Below are 25,218 nucleotides of genomic sequence, written 5' to 3' on the forward strand. Positions count from 1 at the left end.
CAGTTCAAGAAAGATCCAAAAAAAGAGAAATCCAAACACAAAAAAAAAAAAAAAAAACCCAAAAATAAGAATTCTGAACTCCAAACAAGAATGTGGTGACAGGCTGCCCTCTCCAGCAAAGGCACCTGTAAACAATGCATGTGTGAAACTACGTATATATGTCTTTGTGGATGGGAAGCTCATTGGGTCTTAGTTCATCTCCCATCTTATATTCATTCCTGGAATTCAAACCTAAAGTCGTGACATTGAAATTTCAGGCTCTCATACTCGATCACCAAACGTAAATCACAACATGAAGAGATGAGTAAGAAACCAAGAAACAGGAAGACAGTTCTAGTTAAGTTGCCAAAACTCCACTCTCATTGATATAGCTGACAACATAAATGCCGTAACTTGGTATAGATTTACAAAACATGCAGACGAGCACAAACACCCAATTTTCATTCTCACCAAATATGAAGTGAGCCAAGTGGAATAGAAAAATGTCATGATTAGCAATCCATCTAGCTCTGTAATGTAATTACACAGCCTCTTCATCACTTCAAGCCGAATCTCCCATTTTGCAGAAGCAATTTCATTACAAGCCTATCACTAACTGCCTTCGTGACCTTCCATAAAAGCATTCAAACTACAAATTTATAGCAGTGACAAGATATTATGCATCACTCAGAAGACAGCATGATAAGGCCTGCGCACCGCAAGTGTGTTCTGAACAAAGGTACTCAGTGCCACAACTGATCCAAAAATATCCAGCCACAAATTAGTTCTCCCTCTTGCTTTGCTATTATTGGGTAATCCGAACAAACAAGTAAGAGAAATTGAAGCTTATATTCTAAAAAAGACAGACAAAAACTTGTTAAACCTGCGGAATGTATGCAGATACATCAATGAACTTGCATGTGTTTGTGCTTGTGCTCGTTTGCGTGCATGAGAGAGAGAGAGAGAGAGAGAGAGAGAGAGATCAATATTCGCAGAATAGCATTGCCTTTGCCATTGCACATAGCAATGAGCAAAAGGCAGTAATCCAGTTTCGGACAATTTCATAGTTCCTTTATTCTATGATCTGGAAAGCTGCCCTTAAGACTTCTGTGCAGAAATCCAACATGAGCTAGCATAAATAATTCGGCCTTTCCATCCTTGCAGCATCCAATGGCCATCTTCTTCAACCACAAAATCTTTATGATAACCAGCTTTCACCTCAGCCCTCAATTTCTCCACGAGTTCCCGGTCCAATGGAAACTTCCTGAACCCAGCCCTCAGACTACGGACGTGCCACTGCTTGTATGTCTCAGGCCTAACAACCCTCTCCAGACCCTCACATGCTATGACATTCATAATCTCCCATCCACAAAACTCTCTCTCAAACATCATCCTCTGTTCATTTTCACTCGTTAAGTTAGTATCAAGCATATCAAACAATGCCGAAAAGTGGAAGAATGCCTCCCGGAACCGTGTGACAAAGTAGGGACTGCTAAAGGATCCATTAGCAACAGAATGAGTGAAGATATCAGGATTTATCTTCAGGATTAAGTTTAGAACATCATTCCTAGGACTGTTTACCATAACAGTCTCATCAAGTAGATTCTTAGATCGAAACAGGCAATTCACAGCAATTAACTCATTTCTGTTAATCTTGAGGTCTTCAATTTGGATACTTTCCCATTTCTGGGCTATAGCATTGTACTCAAATGGAATGTTAAAACGCTCACAATACTTTGCCAGACGACGCCCTGTCTCCTCAACTCTTTCTGCTGGGCGAAAACCAGGTTGGGGAAGATCTATCCCTGTAATGCGAAGCTTAAGAAGCTTGCATCTAGCTGAGAGACGCTGGATAAGCATGGGCCACTGGAATCCATACTGGATACCAAAATCTATGATATGAAGTGTTGTTGCTTTCTCGGACAAGGTAAAAATGTAGTGGTTTGAGAACTTAATAGCAATCTTTTTTGAAGGGGATGCTGAGAGATAGAGTTGGTAGGCTTTCAACATATCAGCAGCTGAAGTCCTCTTGGAAGCAATGGCAGTATAAAGTTGAGTTCCTGTGCCAGCCAAGCGTGCCTCAAGGGCATCAGCAAAGTAATGGGCAGTCCTTTGAGACCCATCACCAGAAGGGGAACAGTGCTGCCAAATCTGCTTCAACAGTTCATTTGCAGTCCTGTTATCATCAGCATTGACAGCTTGTGCACACAGAATAAGGAGTGTCCTCAAATCTACCCCTTCTTTCTTATTTCTCCGTTTTGTTGCAGGGCTCCTAGCATTTAATCGGCTTGGTTCCCCATTTCGCTGCAATGAGTTGCCTGCTCCATTCTGCGAATCTTCATCAGCAACACACTCGAGATAATTCTCACGCCCTTCGTCACTAAGCAAAACTCTATCAAACATCTCCGGCAACTCAGTCTCTTCCACATAAACTGCTGACTGCTTGTTACTTCTCCCTTCTTCTATATCTGTATTGATATCCTCTCTATGATGATTCTTCCTTCCCTTTGACCAACTTTGTGAATACTTCCTCTCCTCTACCTCGGGAGCATCACCTTTAGACTTTGGAGGCAATTTAAGGCTCTCCAGACCTATAGTTAATAGATTTTCACGAGGTAGGAATTTACTAGCTTCCTCCATCCCTCTTCGAAACAGCACGGCAGTCTCACTCTCATTGAAAGCATTTGGAGCAAGGCATGTACTTAGAGAGGAGCCCGCAAGCCCATTAAAACTACTACCGGAGCTGTTCAGAGAACTGAGGGGCATTTGTGAAGTGGACTCCACAGTGGAGTGATAAGCACAGCTCACGAGAAGAGGAGAGGATTGCGAAAAAGAGGGGTCATGTTCTCCCCGGTCACTAATCAACCCAGGTTGAACCAAATGTTCGACAGACTCAATACCACTACTGCTGCTACAACCACAATCACTAGAAAAATTGTTAGGGCTCTGAAGTTGGGGTTGAATGTGCGAGGGAGAATGGTCGTTGCCATGGACTTCACCGAACGATTTCTCGGCAGCTTGGAGAGCCAAAGGGTCGTGGAACATGCTCGACTTATTCTGCATATCCTCTTCCCTCAGTATATGATCTATGACCTCAACAAGATCAGAAAAGTCGCTCTCCTTGGAAGAATCTACTAGCGGAGCCAAATTAACCGAGTCTAGCTCCAGTGGAGGAGAAGGAAAATCCCTGAAGTTGATATCAAAAGAGTCGTCTCTTAATTCAAATTGGTCCGTCAAGAAGGGGTTCTGATCATCGTCTTTGAATTCGAATGCGGTTGTCAAAAGGGGGTTCTGATCAGACCCGGCATTCAATTCGAACCCCTCTGTGGGATTAGAGGAACTATCAAACTGTGAATCCATAACCGTCTATACCTCAAAACTCTAACCAATAACCCTAACGCAGAATTTCCCGCCAAAGACTGAAATCCCTACAACTCAATCTAAACAAACTTCGATAAAAAGACCAAGAAACTGCAAACATCCCAAACCAAAACACATTACGATCGATTCATGTTCAATAAAATTTAACAGAGTCCAATACCCCGAGCGAAATCGAATCAAATCAAATGAAAGAATATGAACCCGGGAATTTTGTTCATGGAAGCAGAAGAGGGTAATTGAGAAGAAGATAAGTACGAACTAATTGCGTACCCGAGAAGATCAGTAGAACCACGGGGAAATGACCAAAGGCGAGGAAGCGCGAGACCTGAAACGACTCTTCAGAAACTCGGAAAGAATGAGCGAGCGACAGCGAGAGATAACGTGAGCCTTGCGATACGTCGACGCCATCAATATCGAACGGATTACAACCCGGCGGTCCAGAGATACGTTCCTGGTCTCTGCTGCACAGAATCGAACAGGGTAACACAGTTTTGATTGCTTGCATTTGTGCAGATCGAACGGTCGCCCAGCGTGGGATGACCTCCAATCTTAACACATTGGTGGACCATATTTCACTTGCTTACATTTTCTCCCATAAAAACAAAATAGAATCAGTACTTTGATTTTTTTATGTTTTTTATTTATTTATTTATTTATTTTTTCTATTCTCATTCCATTGGCAGAGAAAGATAAAAGAGGACCCATACGTAAAAATTTGGGGAATGAGAGTTTGATTTTTAAAAGAAAAGTTTTGCCCTGGATTGAAATTAATTTTGAAATAATAATTTCAAAAAATGTCAAAAATCTAACTTAAAATTAGAAATCTTATTAATTATATTTAAGTGAATCTAAATTTATATAAATTAAATAAAATTTATTTTTTTGGCTGTCACGATAACGATCGGTGATGTAGTAATGGAGTACTTTTAATATGTTTAACATAGATGTACAAATTCAAAAAGGCTAATTTTATGGGGATGACTAATCACATGGTAGTCTTTATGTCAGCTATAAACTCTTAGGCAAGTTATCAACTTTAATTCTAGGAAATAATAGAACTTATATTTAGTTAGTTATTTGTAATAAAAATTGGTATATTAATCTAATCTTCAATATGCTAGAATAGAATCGGTTAAAAATAGCTAAATGAAAAACTATATGATGAAGATTAAAAAAATATACAAAAAATTAATTGCAGCTTACTAAACAACTACAACTAATGGTTGATATGTTAGAATAGAACATAAATTTACATGTGAAATATAAAATTATAAAAATTAATTCCAATATGGCGATGATGGTTAGTCATCACGCAACAAGGTGTGCAAGCACTAGGCGGCAAAAGGTCATGCAACCATTAGACAAAAACGATCATCTAGTCCCTAGTTGAGGCAAGGAGGTCCTAAGTGGTTCTCACCCAAGCGAAAGAGATTGCCTAGTTATCAAGTAACAAGGCAGATAAGCATTGGACAAACATGAACGTCAATTGTAATAATTAGATGTTTAATATTTTAAAATGGTCTTAATTTATTATAAGACTTTTAATGTTTAGAAATGGACTGAATTTATGATTATGATTTGTCAATTGAGTTTATGATTTGTAACCTTAGAATTTATGTAGATTTGACCCCAAAAAGAGTATAAATAGAGGTACAACTATCTTGTAAAAGATCTTCACCTCAACACAATAAACATCATACAATAACTCAACACTAAACATACCTTCATGCTTTTTATCCCTTTTGTTTATTTATCTATTCCTCTCTCACTTTCTTCTCCCTGTAATCTCTTCCCTCTTTATCTCTCCTTACCTCTTCTAATTTAAGTCTTTTCATCTTCCTCTTTTTCTCCCTTCTTTCATAATTTCTATGATTCTGTCATTATATTTGTATTTTGATGGAAGTTGACATAACAAGTTCATTCACAACTAATCCACCATTTACCCATTTAAATTCACACAATCCCCTTGAAAAGTGCTTGATTTTTTATCAAACAGATACGTCTCTAGTTTTTTTTCTTTTTTAATGCGCAAAAACCCTAAGGCTAAAAGTGTAGTGAGCATTACTAAAGGAAATGAAGTAATAAATTGAGGTTTATCATGAGAACCAATGCTACCAGCTTCCAGACTAACACAAGCGCAGCTAAAACTGCAGATCCTCCTACAATAACTTTTGTCCAACTAAACTAATCACTTATGCAAGAACCATATTTTGAATCAATAATTTTTATGGCATATATTGTAGCCTAACTACGATCAAAGATGTTTGGATTCTTTGTTTTAAGTATATATGGTAGAAGATGATCTACCAAACAAACATTTAAGGCTTAATCTAACATGCAGTGTCTTTGTTGGCATTGAAAAGTAGGTGGCAAAGCTGAATGCTTAAAAAACAATTTGTCATTTATTTCTTTTTAGGAACCAATAAACTCCATCACTTGATCCTTGAGCGAAGGAACTAGCTTGAAAGTGAGTAAAAAATATGTCCAGATAAATAAGGCTTAAGACAATTGTATGAACCTCCTATAACAAGAACTTAACTAATGAGAATTAATATTTCAAGAATAAGATTTAATGGGTAGTAACAACTTACTTGAAAAGTTTGTGAAAGCTCTAAACTTCGAGAATTAACTAAATTGTTCATTCCAATTGTACATTAAGGGTAAGCAATGTGTTCGTAATGGATCTACAACTCTAAGTGGGTAGTGCGCCAAGCTATGGAGTACACATAATGGAATATATCTGTGTAAGCGTGAAGGAATTACTACTTACATGGGTGCCCAAAGGTGGAACTACCTTCTACATTTACCTGCCGTAAGAAATTGACAAAATCTTTAGAGCACTCGTGAAATATCTAGGACAAGTTGCACGTTCAAAAGAAGAAACCAAATTGTATACTCGATAATGTAAACCAAACAAACCGTAACAGAATATTTGTGGTTTTGTGTAACTGGTTTGCAACAAAAAATTCAAATTCAAAAGCATTACTTTACCATAAAGTATCAACTCAAATCCAAACATTGAGACCTATCTCTTCCTTCGGCCTGAGAAATAAATTCTCGATTTAAAAATAAAAATATTTAGCAGGGATTGCTAGTAAAACTAATTCAATATTTTGTCCATCATTAGTTTAGAGAATAAAGAGGTCTGAGTTGATTTGTGTTTAAACTCCTACCTTGGTATATTTAAATTGAGGCCTTGGGTTTATCCAAATTGGCTTGCACACAAGCCACGCTGCCTATGCTTCATATGTGCACGTGGGTCTATGATCCCATTTTGCCTTGGGCTTAAAACTCTTTGTTTTTTTAATTTATTTATTTATTTTTTTGGCAATCAACCTTCTAATTTAACTGCAATATTTGTTTTTAATATTTTGAAACAAATATCGTTTACAAGTTTATTTTGACTCTTCAAAATAAATTGATTTGACTTACTAATTTCACGATTCACTTTGTGAGGAAAAACTAATATAATCTTTTTTTTTCTTTTTTCATTTGGTTTTGTATTTAATTTTTTAAATTTCATAATAAATTCTTAATTGTTGGACGACGAAGCACCTAGAGATAGAGGTGACCAACACAATTGCTAGCCATAGATGAATACACTACTAAAATTCAAGTTTTCTTACTATCTAAAAGTCTCATCTTTTACTCACATTGTATTCGAATTGTGTTTGAGTTATGTTCATATTTCATTTGATTTGGTGCGCAACTATCAAGAGTCTACAGTATTTCTCTGCAAAAAGTGAGGGCATATCAATAAATATATGGAGGCACCACCCTTCTTTGAAAAGAAAAAAACAACTATCAAGAGTCTATAGTTGTTGAATCTTGGCGCTCAAATGTAAAAAAAAAAAAAAAAACTAATTGCACTTATTGACAACAGATTCAATTTTAGAACAACTCTTATCATGCTTCAACCAAATTTTCTAATTTAACTTCATAAAATTTTTATGTTTGAATTTTCTATTTTATTTTATCGCAAGGGTTACTGGTGATTGCTTAGTGTCAATTGTACCCAAATAAGGTATTTTTTAACATGAACTCTAAACCTTTTGATAATGGAGCCTTTTCACTCAAAATCTTAAACTTATTAAATGAATCTCTCTCTCAAAGCTCCAAAACCCTAGGTTAGGGTTAATTTTTAATTATCTCTCTGAGATTTGATTGGATGTCAATCAACGTCAATTAAACGTAATCTAATGACAAAAGTCAAAATTTGTCACCAAATTTGAGACAAATATACTATATTTTTATATAGCCAAGTAATAGGAATAATGGCAAGAGAATGTCTCTTTTTTGATCGATGAAAAAATTTCTAGAATCATGTGGTTTGATGTGCAATAACCTAAGCAAATTCCCTATTTGACAGTATCATTTCTCTATCTCTGAATTATTTAATACGTAGCCTCTTGAATCTAAGACAAAAAGGCTCTATGTAGATTTTTCTTTTTTGGGGGAGGGGGGAATAGGATTAATGTGAGTTACTTGAATCCAATTTGCCCTAAACCCCAACCCTAGAAAAGAAAATGAACAAAAAGCAGAAAAGCCTCCCCCTAGTGAATACATAGAAATGCATGCACTAGTTGAAAAAACAAAAAAGAGGACCCAATTCATCCTCTCGCATCTTGAAATCAAGTCCCCCCTTTTGACTATCATATGTTGATTTGTGGATTTCCCAAGATCTTTGTCTCCTTTTGTTTTGTTTTTTTTTTTTTTTTTTAAACTTTATCATGTGACATGCATTTCAAATCACAAATTTTTAGAATTTTGTGGATCTCGAGTAAATTTAATATAAATTATATTAATTTTTATCCAAATTCACACATTCACAAATTCAATATGGCTCCAAATACAATATCGTATTTAAGTTTATAAAGTACAAACACGATTTAATGTGTAAATTTAGATAAAATTTAATACCAAATGTGGTCGAATTAGCCCAAATATATATAACTTTAAATTCAAATTTCTATTATATTTGTCATCAAAAAGTACCAACAGCAAAATTGTTCTAGAAGATCGTACGCAAAATCTTGAAATTGTGACAAATTCAAATTTCTATTATATTTGACTTCAAAGGGTACAACTGCAAAATCATTTTAGAGGTTCATATGCAATATCTTGGAATTGTGACCAAGCCTCCAAAAAAAAAAAACAAAGCTAATCGTAAATTTTCAAAATGTTATGGGGAATGGAATCCAAACAAATAGAATAAATGACATGTAAATGGTACATTCCAAATTACTCTGGTACATTGTTATAGCAATGTTGTAAGAAATGGTAATGCCTTAATGATGATGCAAAAAAGTATTTTTTATCATTCTATTACGCATTTTATTTGATTGCATATATCATTAACCTTTGATTTCCTGAAATTTCTATGGTAACATGGAAAAACCGCATCGCCTCCACTAAAATCGTGACACGTATACTCATGCAATGTCAAACTATTAACAAGACATAGTTTGCGCGTAGCCGGTGACATGCAAGTCGTACTCTTCTAATTATTCTTCCATTCTTGCGCGTAGCCGGTGACATGCAAGTCATACTCTTCTAATTATTCTTCCATTCTTAATATTATTTGGAATAAAAAGGAAACTAGAAAATGAAGAAAAGGAATTTCCTTCTTTTTTTTTACTTAACTGGTTTTTCTTTCGAAATCCCAAAACCGGAGCGAAAATGAATAAGGATAAAATTGTACACTAGGCATGTAACAGAAGATGTTACCACATACTTGTGTGCATAGAATCAAGGAGAAAGACACGGCTAATTTAAACTTTCAAAAGAAAAAGACAAAAAAGGACAAGTAATTGCAGAGATTTTCAAATGCCCGGGGCCAAGATGACATAGAAATATTGAACCAATAGTAAATAAGGACTTACATACTTAGCATAGGAATCCCGGTCCCTAGTGACCAATGGGCATTTCCCAATTACCCCCCTTGCGACTTCTACTCATGTATTCCTCAACTTTTTCTTACTCAAGCTTTCTACAGTGTTTGAACGGATTGTTCGGAAGAAAGAACGTAAAATATTGTATGTGAATTGGAATTCATGCCATGCCTTGTGTAGGAACTCGAGGAGAGTCAACAGGAGGTGGAAGAAACAAGCATCACTATTCTCATATACGATTATTTTTCTATATTTGAACTCAAAAACAAATTGAAATCCAACATTCACGAATGATTCAGTTTCCTTCCACATTGCAGGGCCATGTTCTCGAATAATACTTCGTTTTCCCAAATGAAGAATTTTTCTGAAATAACTGTTAAAAATCATGTCAATGGCAGATTTGAAGTGGAGTTACCTCTCTTACGACGCAGCTTGGCCGTGATCACCACGCCAGACTTTCCAGTTGCCTCCATTCAGCTACTTCCCTTGCAAATTCTTACCTGACTTCTCGATCAGACCCCTCTGAAGAAGCTTCAAGATTGAAAAGTGTATAAATTTGAATAAAGAAAAATTGTTGCAGAAAGATGATGAAGGGCCATCACGATTCAGACTTCATGCTGAAACTACCATTAGCATCAGCTATTTCTCTGCGCATTTGAATGCAAGCTGAGGGACAACATGCAGAATCTCATCCATGAGAGGAAAGAAAGAGAACTACACATGATCTTTATAGAAGATTTCTACAAGAAGTCATCCCATCTACCTCCTTTGGAACCTAACTTGTGTTCGATGACTGATATTATCTATTGCAAACACCGTATTCTTTGATAGATTACTTGTATTCTGTAGTTGTTTTGAGGGAACCCTCCTTGCTGTAATGGAGTGAGGAACCCATGTTTTAGACTTGAATTCTCAGTGGAGGATGAGGAGTCCTTTGCAAGAGCAAGGAACCCACTTTGGAATGTTGGAAGAACTTCTGCATGGTTTGATCTTTGCACTCGAGAAGATTGAATGGAGATACTCAATGAGGATACTTGGGGAGTAGAGGTGAGCACCGTTTTGGGAGGACATCTCTTATCCCTCTATATTTTCATCTACTGTTCGATTGTGTATATTTATGATGTGTTTTGATCCAAGTCTTCTGCATTGCAAAAGTGAATCAATTTAGTTTAAATTTTAGCACACCCAATTTGTCTCCCTCTTGGATACCAGCCAAGCCTCTACCGGAAAGCTTAAATTTTAATCAATCTTGTGCTACTACTAACAGCAGGTTATATTACTCAACATCTTTATAGAAGTTACCTCAATGAAGGGTACCAGCAAGTTCTGCACACCAAATGTTTCATGCCTGCTCCCATACAGAAAATAAAAAATTTGGGTCTGAAAGGTCCTAAAAATAATGAGTGAAAATTGTTTACGTGTTCCTTTCCTCATTGTGTCGCTAACATCCTCAACTAAGAAGGTCTGTAACTTTACAATTTCATCATATGGAATCCACCAGAAATTAAACACACACACACACACAGAAGAAACTACCTATTCTATTAAAATTTAAACCATAAATGCAATTAAGAGACTCAAAAATAGAGAACATGTTCACACACACACACAAACACACAGGAAAATAGACAACATTTTTTCTTCATTGCAAGTACTAGTTCTCATTCTCAAAGATCTTGGAGCTATTTAAGCAAGTTTTATTACTTCGCAAGGGATTGCCAGCATTATGTGGCTGAATAACAGTGACAGGACCATTTTCTTCCCACCAACTCGCACAAAATAAATTAGAGGGCATGACAGAAGACCAAATCAACATTTAGTCAGGGAACCAAATAATGGGACAACCACAAAGATGCAATAAAATATGATGCTACAGTTTATTATTTATCCCTCCAAGACTTGCATATTTATGCACCAGCATAACTTAAGCTAATTGGAGTAAATATGCAGCTGATTCAAAAAGGCCAAACATGAAACACAGCATGATGATTTTTTGTTCTCACTTTTTCTTTTTCTTGGGTGAGGGGCACTGTGCGCGGGGTGGGGGTGGGAGTCGGGGTGGGGTGGGAAGGGTTGTGGGGGAGGGGAGGACTGGATAAAGGGAAGACACTCCCCAATAATGGTAACAATTTATACGGGCAGACCTGATGCTTGCAACTTCTAATCCATGCAATGTGGTGAATGAATCTAAAAAAGAAAACATAGATTATAAAATGCAGTGATAAGGTAGTGATGTAATTACAGTCTCTTTTCAACAAGGCACTGGCAGGGCCTTTCCATGCATCATTTCTCATGTCAAGAATTGTGCCACCAATGGCTTTCAGATAATAATCCTTCAAACCACAACTGTACCATTTAAAAAAATAATAATTTATGAACATGTCAAGTTATCATTGTACATTGTCTTGTGAAAAGCCTCTTCGATAAATGACCATTATTGAGAATAGAGCTTATATTCAAAAAAGATAAACTATTAACAGCAGAATATGCAGAGCTTATATTCAAAGAAGATAAACTATTAACAGCAGAATATGCACAGATACAAAAATGTGCTTGCATGTGTGTATGGAAAAAAAAGGGGGGGGGGGTGGGGGGTTGGGTTTAAGAGAGCACTTTTGCTTGTGTTCTCAATCTTGCTTACCATATAGCAATGAAACAGAAGGCAGTAAGTTCAATTTCTGAAGAATTTCATGGTTCACCAGTTCTGACCTATGAAAACAAAACATCCCTTCAAGACTCCTATGCAGGAATCCAACAAGAGCTAGCATAAAGAATGCGGCCTTTCCATCCTTGTAGCATCCAATGCCCATCTTCATCAACCACAAAATCCTTGTGGTAGCTGGCTTTCACATCAGCCCTCAGATTGTTCATGAGCTCCCTGTTCAATGGAAGCTGCCTGAAGCCAGCCCTTGTATTCCGGACATGCCACTTCTTGTATGTCTCAGGCCTCTCTACCATTTCCGACCCCTCACAAGCTATGACATTCATAGCCTCTCGCCCATAAAACTCTTTCTCAAACATCAGTCTCTCCTGATTTTCACATGTTAGGGTAGTGTCAAGCATATCAAACAATGCAGAGTAGTGGAAGAGTGCCTCCCGAAACCGTGTGAGAAAGAAGGGACTGTTGTAGGATCCATTAACAATAGAATGGATGAAAATATCAGGATTTACTTTCCGGATTAAGTTTAGAACAGCATTCCGTGGGCATTTTTCAACAACTGTTTCATCAAGCAGATTCTCAAATCGAAATAGGCAATTCACGGCAATTACCTCATTTCTCTCAATCTTGAGGTCTTCAGCTTGGATAGTCTCCCATTTCTGTGCTATTGCATTATACTCAAATGGAACATTAAAGCGCTCACAAAATCTTGCCAAACGACGCCCTGTTGCCTCCACCCTCTCTGCTGGCTGGAAACCAGGTTGGAGAAGCTCTATACCAGTAATGCGAAGTTTTGGAGGTCCACCTAGTCTGTCTGAGAGATATTGAATAACAACAGGCCATTGGAACCCATAATGGATACCAAAATCTATAATATGCAGTGTCGTCGCTTTTTCAGCTAAATTCAAAATGTGGTGGTTTGCAAAAAGAATAGCAATCTTCCGGAATGGAGCAACTGAGCTATAAAATAGGCCAGCCTTCAGCATATCAACAGCCGACATCCTCTTAGTAGCCAAGGCAGAATGAATTTTAGTTCCAGTCCCAGATAAACGAGCCTCAAGGCCATTGGCAAAGTAATGGGCAATCCTTTGAGACCCATCACCAAATGGAGAAGAGTGCTGCCTAATCTCCTTTAACAGTTCATTCACAGCTCTACGATCATCTGCAGTGACAGCTCGTGCAAAATGAATAAGGAGGGTCCCCAAATCCACGGCTTGGTTTTTATTTCCCTGTTTCTTTGCACAACTCTTCCCAGTATTAAGCCCGTTCTGCTGGCAAAGCTTGCCAGCTTTGTTCTTCGAAAATTCATGATCAATAGAGCACCCAAGAGGATGGTTATGCCTGTGAGCACAGATCAAAAACCGGTCAAACATCTCTGAGAACTCTTCCTCTTCTACGCAAATAGCAGACTGTTTGTTGCTCCTCCCTTCTTCTAAGTCCTCTCTGTGATGATTCTTCCTTCCTCTTGAACCATTAGGTGAATACTCCTTGTCCTCCTTTTCCACCTCGAATGCCACCATTGGAGCATCCCTCTTTGATTTTGGAGGCAATTTATTGTTCTCAAAATCAATATCTAAAGGATTTTCAAAATGAAGGAATTTAGCAGCCTCATTCTTCTTGGACGAATGGAGGAGTAGGTTAAGGAATTCACTAGCTTTGCCTCCCTCTCTTGTGAGCTGCAATATGGGCTTGTTCTCAAAACATAGATTTGGAGCAAGAAGTGTACTTACAGAAGAGTCCACCAAGCCATTAGAGCTAGCATTGGAGCTGTTTAGAGAGCTGAAACACGCTTGTGAGGCAGACTCTGACATGGATTGCAGTAAAGAGGGCCGATATTCTCCCTGACCATTAATCCACCAAGCTTCAACTGAGTTGCTAGTACAATTACTGCTGCTATGGCTACAACAGCTAGTGAAATTATCAATGGGTTCAAGGGAGTTGCTAGTGCCATTGCTGTTGCTAGAACTACAATCACTAGAAAAATTTTGAAGTGGATTGGAATCACTGGAGCTACAACCTCCGAGGAAATCATAGAATGGTTTATCGGCAACTTGGAGAGCCAAGGGTTCGCGCAAAATGCACGATTTCTGCTCCATGTCCTCTTCCATGACCACATGGCCTAAGCACCTCAGAGCAGTATCAGAAGAATTACTGTCATTTTGAGAATCCAGCTCCGATCTCACAGTTGAAGGAGGGTCTGGCTTGGGCGGAACGGAGAGAAAATCAATGAACTTGAGATCCAAAGAGTTATTTTTGAATTTGAATCCGCTTTTGACACTTGGGTGCTGGTCAGGATTGGTATAAACGGGCTCATCATTCAATTGTAACATGTTTATGGAATTGGAGAAACCTCTTGAGCGTGAATCCATAACCTCCTATGCCCAAAACTCTACCCAAGAATCCTAAACCCTAAATTTCAACAAATAAAAAAAAAAAAAAAACAATAGAGCTGACTTTTCAACTACCCAATATGAACTGACATCCATGTCAAACACCAAGAACCGGAAACACGTCCATGTCTAAAACCCTAAAAATAAAAATCCACAGAGATCCAGAAGCATTCTACAGAATTTCCAGAAACTAAAGCCAAAACTAGAATGATTAATCAAAAAGACAAAAAAGAGAAAAAAAAAAAAACCAAGGTCAAATCAAATGAATAAGCTCAAATCCGAGGTTCTATCATTGAAGAATCGGAAGAAAACGAAGAAGATAGAGAGGGATCGCTTGTACCTGAGAGGCATGAACGAAGAAATGATGGAGAAGAGATCAAGAAATGAAGCTGGCTCTCCCTCAAGTGACGAGCTTTTCTCTATCTGAGAGAAAAACACATCGCTATATATATCTTTACCCACTGCCGGCGAGAGAGAATGTGAGCCGTTGGACGGGTCAGCAACGGTCCAATCTGACGGGCCACATGCGCAACGCCAGCGATTCCTTGCGTAGTCGCTGACGTCGGGCGTCAGTTTCCTGTCTTCTGCAGCTAAAACACCTCTTTTCTACCTATCCATTGGAAGCTGATCGAGCGCTCCTCCGCCGTCCGATCAATTCCGATCTCGCCCTTGCCCTAGCCCATCTCGATGAGATGGGCGGACCAACTTGCCTGGCTGAAAACGCTCTGCTTTGCCCGCCCTAGATGATCTCCACCCAACAAGGGAATTAATGGAGTGTACTTTTGTGATTGGCCAATAGGCTTTAAGAAGGGCCCTACCTCTAATCCAGTGGGTCGGCTGTTAACGTGGTAAAAGCTTAAAGGCTTTTTAATGCCGCAACGCATGACCATTTCTTTCTTAGCAAAGCGGGTCGACGCAAACCCATTTGTAAATGGGTCATAAACAGGTGGTCGTCTAGTCGATGCATAACAAATATATTTAATATATATTCAGGTCCATCCAATTAATTTACGTATTTAAATGGAATATAAACAGGTAGTCTTTTATTTTTAATAATATATTAAATAAATTTGTTTTATAGAATTCTTTTAATATTTCAATATATTTAAGTGGATTTATAGAAGAATATTATATTCATTATATTAGCCTATTAATTTTCTTCTTAAATTCTTCTAGCCCCGTGTGGATCAAAGATTTTATTAGAAAAAAAATGTAAGAATAAGAAGGAAAATATATCATCAATGAATCATATGGATGTATGGTCCAAACCTATTTAATTCGTTATTTTAATATGTTTTTTATGGTGTGACTCTTATACCTAGACTTTATTAAATAAAGAAAGAAAAATATAAGAAGGGCTGCATGGTAGGGACTCGTCGACGAGTGCCCTGTCCTTGTCGACGAGGAGATCCCGTGAGGCCCAAAAGTTCAGAGATCCTGAGCTACCGAGAGCAAGAAAATGGGTTTGTCGACGGATGCCCTGTTCTCGTCGATGAGTATCCTTGTTCTCGTCGACGAATCCATCTTTTCATCGACGAGAACACCTAAGCTGTGAGAAGAAATTTGAATTTCGAATTTGAGCGTTGGGGTGGTTGGGTTATTGGAGGGAAATCTCCGAAGGGCTTCTATGTATGTAGTTATGAACATATTTGTACAAAAAAGATCATTCTAAAACTTATGTATTGTGGTGTTTCACATTGTAGTGAATATTGAATGTCATTTGCTTTCATTCTTATATTATTGGTTGTTGTTCTCTTATTCATATTGGTTAAGTTTTATTGAGACTTGGAGTTTCTTTAGTTTCTACATCTTCCAATGTGTGTGTGTGTGCGCGCGCGCGCGCGTGTCCTATACTCGAATTTTACAATAAAATGGTATTAGAGCAATTGTTGTCATGACATCGGGATTATCTTCAGCAAGATTTGACATTGTTAAATTCGATGGAACCGAGAACTTTGGTTTATGGCGGAGAGAGAGTGAAGGACATTTTTGTGCAACAAAGAAGGGGTAAGGCTCTACTTGACACTCAACTGGAAGAAATGAATGAGGCAACATGGGTAGATTTGAAAGCAAATGCTACTTCTACAATACGCTTATATTTGGCTAATGAAGTACTCTATCGGGTGATGGAGGAGGATTCTCCAGCGGCTATATGGCGAAAGTTAGAGAGCTAGTACATGTCCAAATCTCTCAATAATAAACTTTTTCTTAAGTAACGTTTGTATTGGCTTAAGATGGTTGAAGGATCAAGCTTGGGTCAACACATTAATGCTTTTAATCAAATCATTAGTGATTTGATGATGGTTGATTTCAAGTTTGATGAGGATGATAAGACTTTGATGTTGTTAAATTCCTTACCGTCGACTCATACCTATGAAAACCTTATGACCACTCTTATGTGGGGAAATGATACTCTTGATCTAGAAGAGGTAACAAGTGCCTTGTTGAATTTTTATCAAAGGTTGAAAATATGTGATAAAGGAGAAGGACTTGTGGCAAAGGGTAGTAACGATCGTGGCAAAGGAAAGTTTAAAGGTGGGTCTAATCAGAAATCCCGAAATCAATTCAAGAAGAAGAAGGAAATACGACGTTATAAATGAGGTAAAAAGGGGCATGTGAAACTGGAGTGTCCGGATTGGAAGAAGGAAAATTCTGAGAAACATGAAGGTGTTTCAAAGTCTACAAATGTTGTTCAAGAAGGAGATTCAGCCTGTAGTGATGGTGATGTTTTATTAGTTTTGGCGGGGTTAGATAATCTAACGAACTCTTTGATACTTGACTCAGCATGTTCTTATCACAAGACTCCAAATAATGAGTGGTTCAGCACTTACAAGTTAGCAAATTCTGGATCAGTTCTTATGGGTAATGATGCTTCTTGCAAGATCATTGGCATAAGAAATGTAAAAATAAAAATGTTTGATGGTGTTGTGAGAACGTTGTGTAATGTAAGACATATACTAGAGTTGAGGAGGAGTTTGATATCACTCGGTACCTTGGATTGTAATGGTTTAATTACAAGTCCAAAGGTGGAGTACTGACGGTATGGAAAGGTAATCTGACCATAATGAAAGGGTAGAAACTAGATGGGAATATCTACACGTTGTAGGGAACTACCGTTGCAGGTGAAGTTGCAGCAGTGGATACTGAATCAGATGAGACCGTCTTGTGGCATATGCGCCTTGGGCATATTAGGGAACACGACATGAAGGAACTACACAAGAAGAAACTCTTGAAGGGCTTGAAATCATGTCAGCTGGAATTTTGTAAGATTTATGTTCTTGGAAAACAAAATAGGGCAAAGTTCAGATCAGTTACTCACAGGACAAAAGATATTCTTGACTATGTGCATTCAGATATTTGAGGCCCAATTAGAGTTGCATCAAAGGGTGGACATATGTATTATATGAGTTTCATTGATGATTACTCATGAAAAGTCTGGGTTTATTTCATGCATTACAAATCATATACGTTTGCCAAGTTTAAGATTTGGAAGGCTAAAGTGGAGAACCAGATGGGGAGGATAATCAAATACTTGAGATCAGATAATGGGATCGAGTATGCTAATTCTCGGTTTATGGATTTTTGTGCAAAGCGGGGCATTAAGAGGCACTTTACAGTTCGTTGGATACCTTAATAAAATGGTGTGGTAGAACGGATGAACCGGACTCTTGCTGATAGGGCTCGGTGTCTCAGATTAAATGCAGGGCTACCGAAGAATTTATAAGCTGAGGCAATTAGTATGACTTGTTTTCTAGTAAATAGATCACCAAGAGTGTCACTAGAAGGTAAAGTGGCGGAAGAGGTATGGATAGGAAATGCATTAGATTATTCTGAATTGAAAGTATTCAGGTATCCAACCTATGTCCACGTGTTTAGTGAGGAGAGGTCTAAGCTTGACCCGAAATCTCGTCATTGCATCTTTTTGGGGTATCCAATGGGTGTAAAGGGGACCCAGTGGCAAACAAGATGGTGATCAGTAGGGATGTAGTCTTTGATGAGAAGGCTATAGTGAAGCGTACTCAATAATGTGATGAACAGAAATAGGAGCCAAAAAGTTAGGGTAGTGATGAACATGTCGTGCAGGTGGAGTTGGAAGCTTAGAGAAACATAAATGATCATGGTCCCGTGGTTGCAGGGAGCTCTAGCTCGAGAAACCAGCGAGTTGACGATCTTCCTAAACGGAAATCCAGATGCATTATTAGGCCTCCGCCAAGGTATGGGTTTGAATAGTTAGTGTCTTATGCTTTTCTAATCAGTTGCAATGGATCCAACTACATTTCAAGAGGCAGTACACGGTTAGGAGAAAGGTAGATGGATATGAGCAATGATTGAGGAGATGGAGTCACTACGTAAAAATCAAACTTTGGAGTTGGTGGAGCTTCCAGATGGGAAGAGACTGATTGGGTGCAAATGGGTGTATAGTAAGAAGACAATATTAGAAAAGGAAGGTGAGAAATTCAAGGCATGGTTGGTGGCAAAAGGATACTCACAAAAGAAGGGGTTAAATTATGATGAGATTTTTTTCCAGTGGTCCGACATACTTTTATCAGAATTGTGTTGGGGTTGGTAGCTTATTATGATCTTTACTGGGAACAAATGGATGTGAAGACAACGTTTCTTCATAGTGACTTGGAGGAACAAATCTACATGGTATAGCTGGAAGGATTTATTGAATCGGGAAAAGAAAATTTAGTTTGCAAGTTGAAGAAATCTCTTTATGGGTTGAAACCGTCTCCAAGGCAATGGTATAAATAATTTGATTCCTACATGATCAAAATTGTCTACAAAAGGTGTGAGTATGACTACTACGTATATGTGAACAAACTTGATGATGGCTCGCTTATTTTCTTGTTATTGTATGTTGATGATATGTTAATAGTTGCAAAAGATTTAACTGGGGTGAATCAGTTAAAGGACTTGTTGCATAATGAATTTGACATGAAGGATCTTGGTTTAGCCAAGAAAATACTTGGAATGGAGATTCCCCGAGACAGGACTGCAGGAAGATTATGGCTATCTCAGGGCGGTTATATGCATAAGGTGTTGGAAAGGTTTAGCATGGTTGATGCAAGACCGGTAAGTACACCTCTAGCGAATCATAGTAAGTTGTCTACTGCAAAATGCCCAAGTACGGATGCAAAAATCCGAGACATGTCAAAGGTCTCCTATGCTAGTGCTGTGGGGAGTTTAATGTATGCCATGGTATGTACGAGACCAAATTTGGCACATGTTGTAAGTGTGGTAAGCAAGTTTCTTTCTAATCCAGGAAGACAACATTGGGAAGCTGTAAAATGGATACTTAGATACTTGTAGGGTACATCAGATTATGGCATCATGTTTAGCAAACAATAGGGTTGTCCTTCAGTTATGAGGTTTGCAGATGCAAATTATGTTGGAGATATGGATGACAAACGTTCTACAATGGGATATGCTTTTACTCTTGTAGGAGGACCGGTATGGTAGAGATCCATAGTTCAGTCTCTGGTAGCATTGTCCACAACTGAAGCGGAGTATACGACAGTCGCCGAAGCTGCAAAGAAAGCCTTATGGCTTATCGATTTAGTCAGAAAGTTGGGATTATAGCAAGATGGAGTGGTGCTACATTGTGATAGTTAGGGTGTCATTTACTTGGCGAAGAATTAGGTATACCATGCTAGAATCAAGAACATTATGTGAGGTTCCACAAAGTTCGTGAATTGATTGCTTCAGATGAACTTGTGTTGGAAAAAAGTTCACACTTCTGAAAATGTGGCGGATATTCTGATGAAATCGGTTACTTCTAAAAAGTTCAAGTAAAACTTGGACTTACTCTATGTCTCCAAGTGATAGGAGGGAGACGAACCCAACCTAGCATTTTTAAAGTTCAAAGTGGAGCAGCTAAACATGTTTTTTCAGGATTCTCCTCAGGGGTGTATAATTGCCAAGGTGGAGATTGTTGTTTATGGCGTGGTTCTTATACTTAAAGTTTTTAAACAAAGGAAGAAAAACATAAAAAGGGCTACACAGCAAGGACTCATCAACGAGTACCCTGTCCTCGTCGACAAGGAGATCTTGAGAGGCCCAAAAGTTCAGAGATCTTGAGATACCAAGAGCAGGAAAATGGGCTTGTTGACGAATGCCCCGTTTTCATCGATGAGTGTCCTTTTTGTTCTCGTCAATGAACCCATCTTCTTGTCGACGAGAACACCTGAGCTGCGAGAAAAAATTTGAATTTTGAATTTGAACATTGGGGTGGTTGGGTTATTGGAGGGAAATCTCCGAGGAACTTCTATATATGTACTTTTGAATGTATTTGTACAAAAGAGATCATTCTAAAACTTGTGTATTGTGGTGTTTCACATTGTAGTGAATATTGAATGTCATTTACTTTCATTCTTGTGTTATTGGTTGTTGTTCTCTCATTCATATTGGTTAAGTGTTATTGAGACTTGGAGTTTCTTTTGTTTCTACATCTTCCGCTATGTGTGTGTGTCCTATACCCAAATTTTACAACAAAATAACTACGATTTTAGGTGATCTATTTTTTAATAAATCACTATAGCCTAAATCTAAACTTGGTAAGTCATGAGTCACCCCATTAAATAATAGCATATTTTGTTGAGCCTAGTTTTGCTTTTGATTTAGGAATACTATGAAGCACATGAATTATTTTGTATACTCTACAAATACTCTATATTTGATTTTATTTTTTAAAAAAATAAACATAACTGATATTTTTAATCTTAATCATAAGTTATTTGAGAGATGGAGAAAATTTTTTTAAGTAACATTGAGAATTCAAAACTATTTGAAATTGTTAGCTCATACTATATTTTCTTAAAAAAATAGCGAAGTCGTTCAATCATAAGATGAGTATATGAGGAAATTGTGTTGATGAATTGTTCTCGACATTTCTTTTCCTTATGTTGACTTTAAGAGGAGTGGTTTTATTGGGGGGGGGGGGGGAATGAACCAAAATAGTTTTATGTGAATGTTACGAGTTTAATTATTTACAATGGGATGGCCAAACACAACTTTAATATCATTAACTAAATTTCAAAGCATTTACATGAGTGAGTTAATAATAATCATGTGAACCAAAAAACATTTAATATCACGTACAATTTGATGATGCCTATAAATTAAGTCATTAAGTAACAAGTCCGAATAAACTATTAATTTAGATGAAACTATAACATTAACTAAGGAAAGAAGATACATTTGAACACTAACTTGCATCTTTTTTCTCTCAATGTTCCTAATTATCTTTTTATTTATAAAAATTTAAAATCCTAAAAGAAGTTATCAACTATTGGTTAGTAAATTTATATTCATTCAAATAATAGTCACAATCACCCTATTATTTTTAACTTCGTCACTATCTCCCTTTAAATTTAGGGTTGTAGAACAAATATATACTGTGCATCCATGACTATTGTTAGCATCGAGAAAGTTTTCATGAGAGCTTGATACACATGGTTAAGAACCAATTTAATCCAAAAATTTAAGTCTATTGAGTCTTGAGTCCAACCATATATAAGCATTCATTTTCTATTCTATTTTTTTCAATGCAGGACACACTCATAAGTAGAATTTTCAACAGTCTACCCCTTACTTGTATGTTCCAATTGCTATCCCTTGAAGAGAAATTGTCATCCTCATTGGAACAAGTTCAATTCTCCAATAGTTGTTTAAATGGGCATTACCCCTATGTTTTAGGTGCATCGAATTGCATTCCACGAACCTTTGAACTAATCCTACCTCCCATGTCCTGACCCTATCCGGATCCATCTGTTAAACCTAGATGATCCTTATTGGCCTCGGTCACACACTTGGTCCTCCAACTGTTAGCAGTTTAGGAGAATTTACTTTACACCTCAACTTTACAATGTTGCTCCCCCAAAACTACGAACCTTTGGCTCTGATACCACTTACTAGTACTGGGAGAGTTTCCATGAAAGCTTGATACACATGGGTGTTGAGCACCAATTGACCCAAAAGTTAAACTTATTAGATCTTGGGATCAACCATATATATAAGCACTCGATCTTCCATTTTATTTTTCCAATGTGTGACAAAATTATAAGTAGAATTCTCGACAACTAGCATACATTAAAAGAACATTAATTATTATTTTTTTCATGCTCTAATGAGATAAGCTTGTAAAGACAACTCGAACCCACACTTATGATAATTCCTCAAATTAAGAACTTGAAAGAAGTTTGATGGCTTTTATCAAGTCCTAATAGAAGTATGTTGATAAATATTTGTTGTATTGCATTATCAACAATCACTCTTGCCAACCATGTGTTGGTTGAAATTGAAGGAGAGTACTAAGACTTTGAGAAATATTTATTGTGTTGCATTATTAGCAATCACTTTTGCCAACCATATGTTGGTGCAAATTGAAGGAGAGTACTAAGACTTTGAGAAATATTTGTTGTATTGCATTATCAACAATCACTCTTGCCAACCATGTGTTGGTGCAAAATGAAGGAGAGTACTAATACTTTGAGAAATATTTGTTGTATTGCATTATCAACAATCACACTTGCCAACCATGTGTTGGTGAAAATTGAAGGAGAGTACTAAGACTTATCACGCTAGCTAACTAAAGAATTTAATATAAAATTATATTGACTTTTATCAAATTCACACAAATTTATATTCAAATCTTAAATGTTTTTCATCATAATTATATCTTATAAATAACATGAAATATTATCAACATTTTGGAATGCAAGTAATTGCTATTTTTTAGATATTCTTTATTATTTTTTTTAACATATAATAAAAAAGAATAAACATTTCCATGATTAAATATGGAAATAGTTTTGTCTATTCCTTATTCTAAACTCATAAAAAAGTTCTATTTTATTACTTGCTTTGTGATATCAACATAACTTTTTGTGTAATTAATTATAATTAACTTATTTTAATTAATTTGTTTTTAAGAATAAGCATTTTGCAAATAAAAAAATAAGATTAGATTCCTTCGTTGCATAAACTATAAGGTCAAGAAAAATATTTAATAAGAATCCTTAGAAAATTAAAGTCCTTGTAAGTTTTAGTACAAAATACACTCACCTCTCCTGAGGTTTCGAAAATACTACAAACCTCTCCTGAGATTTCAAAAATGTCACGTATCTTTCCTGAGGTTTGCCTAAAAGACTCAGACCTTCGCTCAAAAAGCTTGTCTTTTTACAAAATACAAGGGAAGGTTTGTGTATTTTTGACAAATCTTAGGGGAGATCTTTGGGATTGTTGAAACCTCGGAGGAGGTTCATGAAATTTTGAAACCTCATGGAAGATCATTGTCTTTTTACCAAACTTCAGGGGTGGTTCGTGTCTTTTGCCCTAAGTTTTATTATTCCATTTTGAAAAATATACATAAATTGAAAGATTAGAGCTTATGGGAGGGAATAAGTATAGAAATGAAGTTTTTATTATGATAATGATCCTCCTTGCTTCGTTTATGTCACTAAATTTTTATGATTTTATCATTATATTTTTATCTTATGAAAAATAGAGATTAAATTTAGAGACAAACTAGTATGCATGTAGAGACCCATAAAAATTTAATTTATGAAAGTAATAAAAGAAAAGAAAAGAAAGAGAAAGAAAAGAAGGAAAAAGGCTTATAAAAAGGGGCGTCAGTAGGAATTCGCTGACGAACCCAGGGTCTTCGTCGATGAAAGTCCTTCTAAGTCTCGTCAACGAAGTACACATGTCTCATCGACGAGGAGATGCCAAGAGGGGGAAAATTTCAGACCCTAAAATGTTCATCGACGAACTCAGCGATTTCATCGAAGAACTTCCTTCTTCGGTTCGTTGATGAGCCCACGTGTCTCATCGACGAAACCACATGGATAGCTTCCTATATATGGCCAAAAATCAGATTTTTCAGCGAGATTTTCGTCTCTTCTCTCTCTCTCTCTCTCTCTCTATCTCTCTCTCTCTCTCTCTCTCTCTCTCTCTTTAGAATTCAGTCAGCCCACCTTCTCTCTTCAAATCCGGCTCCGTTTTACCCCGTTTCGATGATCAAAAGTTAACACGATGATCCTAGGGTAATTCTATGCAAGATAGCTGGAGCGGATTGTTGATTTGGGATTCTTGGGCACCATCGCAAAATCAAGGTAAGTAATTTATTTTAGGGTTTATGTGGTTATTTGGGATACGTGAACCCAGCAAATGTGTTAGATGGTAATATACTAGGGTTTGAGTTGATTGAACCAGGGTTGATGTGATTTCAGGGTTTGGAGTTCTGGACCCTATTAGCATGGTTTAAGATTTTAATAAGCTTCTTAGAGATCAGGTAAGGGGATAGATTAAGTCAGATATTTTCAGAAAATTTATTATTGAATATATAATATTTAATTCAGAAATTTATATATGTGATTAGTATAGTTTTTGAGAATACTGATGTTGAACTAAGAAAAACCTAGAAACAGATCTAATAATATTTTTCAGAAAAATATGCTTTTCTCAAACAGTTAGCATGATATATATAGTAGCACTCACTCGTGTGACATAAGAATATATTTTACAACATTAATAGCTTGTCAAAATATTTTATGATTCCTCTAAACAAGAATGATTTGATATCAATTTATTTTAGAAAAATTATAAACAGTACAAAATTTATGTTTTCAGTATATTATGATATTCAGTCGGCGCAGATGTCGTGATTATTCCATTGGCCCAGATGTCGTAATATTTCAGTCGACACAGATGCCGTGAACAGATTTATATGTATACAACAGTTTAATTAGAGATATTATTATGTCATATTTACACGGGATAATGAAACAGTATATATAGTATTTATGAAATATATTATATGATAATAGAACCTAGATGACTTAGTTTAGTTTCAGAGTATGGTACCATAGCTATTTAGATCAGGTAGTGCTACCACATATCTCAGATAGAGTGTGGG

At 36.9% G+C, this 25,218-nt stretch overlaps 2 protein-coding genes across 2 annotated transcripts; both read right to left on the reverse strand.

Moving 5' to 3' along the window:
• Nucleotides 1-337: 337 nt before the first annotated feature.
• On the reverse strand, nucleotides 338-3,670 carry LOC131149908 (scarecrow-like protein 33). Its single transcript, XM_058100703.1, has 2 exons — nucleotides 863-3,670; nucleotides 338-734 (listed from the first exon to the last, which is right to left on the reverse strand). The coding sequence occupies exon 1, from the start codon at nucleotides 3,337-3,339 to the stop codon at nucleotides 1,078-1,080; it is 2,262 nt and encodes a 753-aa protein (XP_057956686.1). The 5' UTR covers nucleotides 3,340-3,670; the 3' UTR covers nucleotides 338-734; nucleotides 863-1,077.
• An 8,054-nt stretch (nucleotides 3,671-11,724) lies between these two features.
• On the reverse strand, nucleotides 11,725-15,022 carry LOC131149909 (scarecrow-like protein 33). The gene has a single exon (XM_058100704.1). It carries the CDS (start codon nucleotides 14,277-14,279, stop codon nucleotides 11,991-11,993), a length of 2,289 nt encoding a protein of 762 aa, XP_057956687.1. The 5' UTR covers nucleotides 14,280-15,022; the 3' UTR covers nucleotides 11,725-11,990.
• Between the last annotated feature and the right edge of the window lie 10,196 nt (nucleotides 15,023-25,218).

The sequence above is a fragment of the Malania oleifera genome, chromosome 2, assembly GCF_029873635.1.
Source record: "Malania oleifera isolate guangnan ecotype guangnan chromosome 2, ASM2987363v1, whole genome shotgun sequence".
Lineage (NCBI taxonomy): Eukaryota > Viridiplantae > Streptophyta > Magnoliopsida > Santalales > Ximeniaceae > Malania > Malania oleifera.